At 35.3% G+C, this 3,587-nt stretch overlaps 1 protein-coding gene across 1 annotated transcript; it reads right to left on the reverse strand.

The window, feature by feature from the left end:
* Positions 1–317: 317 nt before the first annotated feature.
* LOC145075057 (putative glucan 1,3-beta-glucosidase A) lies at positions 318–2,893 on the reverse strand. The gene is made up of 8 exons (XM_079021347.1): positions 2,661–2,893; positions 2,437–2,556; positions 2,151–2,342; positions 1,897–2,055; positions 1,493–1,662; positions 1,240–1,395; positions 718–1,067; positions 318–648 (listed from the first exon to the last, which is right to left on the reverse strand). Exons 1-8 carry the CDS (start codon positions 2,850–2,852, stop codon positions 467–469), a joined length of 1,521 nt encoding a protein of 506 aa, XP_078877473.1. The 5' UTR covers positions 2,853–2,893; the 3' UTR covers positions 318–466.
* Positions 2,894–3,587: the final 694 nt, after the last annotated feature.

Below are 3,587 nucleotides of genomic sequence, written 5' to 3' on the forward strand. Positions count from 1 at the left end.
TGACCCCTCTGGCCCCTAAGAGCATCCGGCACTGCTGGTTCTTGTTTCTGTGAATTACATAATTGCTGATATGGAAAATTTTAGTCTTCAATATCTACGGCTCATACACGATTTTATGGTTCTTGAGCCAAACTTATCGTATCATATACTGATAGATTAGACAACAATTTCTTACAAATATTAAAATGACCTGCTATAACAAAATTAGCCATAATTAAATATGAGATTCTTGGGTTCATAAAACGATTTTTTGGCGGGGAAAGTTACGGGTGTTCCATTATCTGTGACAAATGAGGCCAACCATTTCCCACTCTATATTTATCTCCCAACTTACTAATGATTAATTTATTTGGTTATTTCCCAGTATAAATATATAATAACAAAATGTATCTTTGTCATCCTATTGTTTATTGCAAATATATGAGAACTAATATGTTGAACAACAAAAGAAGAATTCTTTAAACTTCTAAAGGTTAATGTAGCCATTTTTAATCATCCAATCCATGCTCCAATTGTTGTTGATGTTTTTAAGCGACCAATAAGCCCACCCAAAGCTAGCTTGCCCCCACACTTGTAGTTGAGCTTCTGAAAATCGTTGATAGTCCTCTTTAGTAGCTCCTCTTACTTGCCACTCAGCCACCCATTCCCCTACACACTCACAAATTAGATTGTTGTTTCATCAAATATATAATACGTGTTAAAGTTTTAGACACATACCAACAAAAGTTAGTGGTCCATTTGATGTCGTGATGTGTTGTAGCTCAGCAGAACGGTTTGTTTTGATAAAATCAATGTTTTGGTCGATAGTCATGTCATTGAACATATCCCAATAAAGATTGTAGTAATGAACATCAATGACCACATCCTTCATGCCGCTTGCAAGAGGAAAAAGCTCTTTTGGTTCTCCACTAAGCCGGTTCGATAGAATTACGAAAGCATTGGGAGCATGCCTTCGAACAACTGTATAGGCATCATTGTAAAACTTTGTCAACACGCTTAGCGAGACTCCAAATGCATTAGGCTCGTTTATGAGCTCAACTGCATATAAACTTGGATTTGTCGCATACCTATGGAAAAAACAATATATCAATTAGATTTGCTATATTTTAGTGTCTAAAGTTGTATTTGTTACACTGAAACATAACTAGATAAGACAAGACAAACAATAGTATGCTAGACAAATTGTCTGTGGTCATTTTATATGTTAAGGATGAAGAAAAATTTATATATCGCACATACCTAGCAGTATAGAACTCTATGACGCGAACCGATTCTTCTATGGATTCATCGGTTTGGCCCCATTCAACAGAACCATCACGAGTAGAGCTATGCTCAAAACCATTTTGGGACCCTGGCGCAGCATGTAGATCCAAAATCACCTTCAAATTATATTTCCTATGCACAAAAATAATTGAATGTATGAAATATTATTATACAATTTTTGTTCTAAGATTTAAATATAAACTTAAAAAACAAACATATGATCACATACTTTGCCCATAAGAAGGCCCTATCAAGGACTTCCAACGATCCTCCTACGTAAGGTTTTGGTGGTGTTGGATCTTTGGCTGTCCACCACCCTACCGGAATCCTCACAGCGTTTAATCCACTATCCGCTATAAAACTAAAGTCTTTTTCCACTATGAATGTGTCCCAATGATCCTGAAAAAAATATAATATCATGCATGTTTAGGTTTAATTAAATTATATTATGTTAGGATTTTGCACGTTTTTGGAAACTTCGACTTAAGTGACATTGACACGTCAAAACCGTTAAAACTTTAAACTTATTAAAATGATATTTTGACTTTGAATATTATTGTGCATCACTTCACGACTTCTTTTGATATATTAAAAAAGTAGAAAGTTGGTATAAACTAATTAATAGAATCTTACTTTCATGATTTCTGGTGCTTTCAGAGGACCATAACCATTAGTAACTTGATACTCTCCTTGAAATCCTTGTCCAATCGTCATTTCAAACACCGAAGGATCGTTATTTCCCCATTGTCCATTTCCATTTGAATCAGCTGTAACAAGGTCTTCGGTTTTTGCCTTTAACCACACAACAAAAATCAGAATCAACCAACTTATTCTTGTAAGAATCATCGTTTAAAACAAAAAGATAGTAACAACATAAGTTAAAGAACCTGCAAGAACAACCCATTTGGTGCTTTGATCCGAACACGACTTGGATCATCAGATTTTCTAATAATCTGGAAAATCCCAGATGTTTCAGAATCTGTAGAAGTAGCGACCACTTTGGCTCCCATCGATTCAATTTCTAGAAACTGTTTGCTGAACACTCTTACGTGAAAACTGGTCTCATTGATCCTCCATAACTTCATCAACGTGACAATGAACAAAATAAACAACTTGAATATCATCGCTATTACATAACAAAATTTCTCTCACTGAAAAATCAAATGAAATTACCCGAAAAGTTTCCCATCCGGAAGCAGATGTACGGTTGGCGACGATGATTGAACCACCGCCGAGTTCCGCAGCAAGGAATTTCCCGGTTGTGACTGATTTAAACTGAAGTGCAACTCCATCCTGGTGTGATGATCATTCATGAACAATTAACAGTGTATCAGTTTTGATTGTGTTTGAACAAGTTACACCAACGTAAATTTACAGAAAATTAAATGAAAACAAACCAAGAAATCTTTGTTTGGGATGGAATCAAAGAGAGAAGGTTTCATCCAGCCTTCAGCAACAAGCCAGCCTCCAAGATTAACGGCTCTGATCAACTCATTGTTTGAGTTGATGGTTCTCCCATTGGAGAAGATGAACATAGCAAACACAGAAACAATCCCCAGTAGTTGACTTTTTGAATGAGTAATCTTCATTTTTGACCTTTCTTTGTCAATGATATACAACTATTTTGGGGTGGGATATCATATATATATAGCATTGGAATTGAAGGGCGTTTTCGTCTTTTCAAAATCCATAAAAAAATATAGCCCATAGAAATTTATAGTCTTCATTTTGGCCTTTCTTGGTCAATAATATCCAACCATTTGAGGCCTTGAGGGTGGAATATCATATAGCGATAGAATTGAGATCTAGAAACGGAGGAGGGGGTTTTCCTTTTCTCATAAAAGTGAACGGAATGTGTCGGCTTAAAATAATATTTATTTTGGTGGGTTGTTTAACTCATGTGGTAGAACATATTTTTTCATTTCATGTTGACTTTGACTGTGGGAGCTAACGGTTGACGACTTGAATTCTTCTAATGTCGTGGATTATTCAAACTTTCACATATTCAAAATATTGCTAGGGTTTGGTCGCATTATAAAAGTACAAATTACAAAAAAAAAAATTAAATTAACCAAAAGCTCGTCAAAACAATTGCATTAAATGACTTCTTCATAATGTGAAATCCCAAAAGATCCCACTATCGCAACCAGTGCGGAATCGTGTGGAAATTCAGTAAATTAACAGTCCACTAACGACCAATCTTATACCAAATATCAAATGCATGCCACAAGGCAAGTTTCAGAAAGATGATTCACGTTGTCCTCGCTATCATCACGTCAATGGCAAAAATTTGAGTTAACATCTAAATAAACTTTTGTATGTTG

The sequence above is a fragment of the Lactuca serriola genome, chromosome 9, assembly GCF_051521515.1.
Source record: "Lactuca serriola cultivar US96UC23 chromosome 9, Lser_US96UC23_V15, whole genome shotgun sequence".
NCBI lineage: Eukaryota > Viridiplantae > Streptophyta > Magnoliopsida > Asterales > Asteraceae > Lactuca > Lactuca serriola.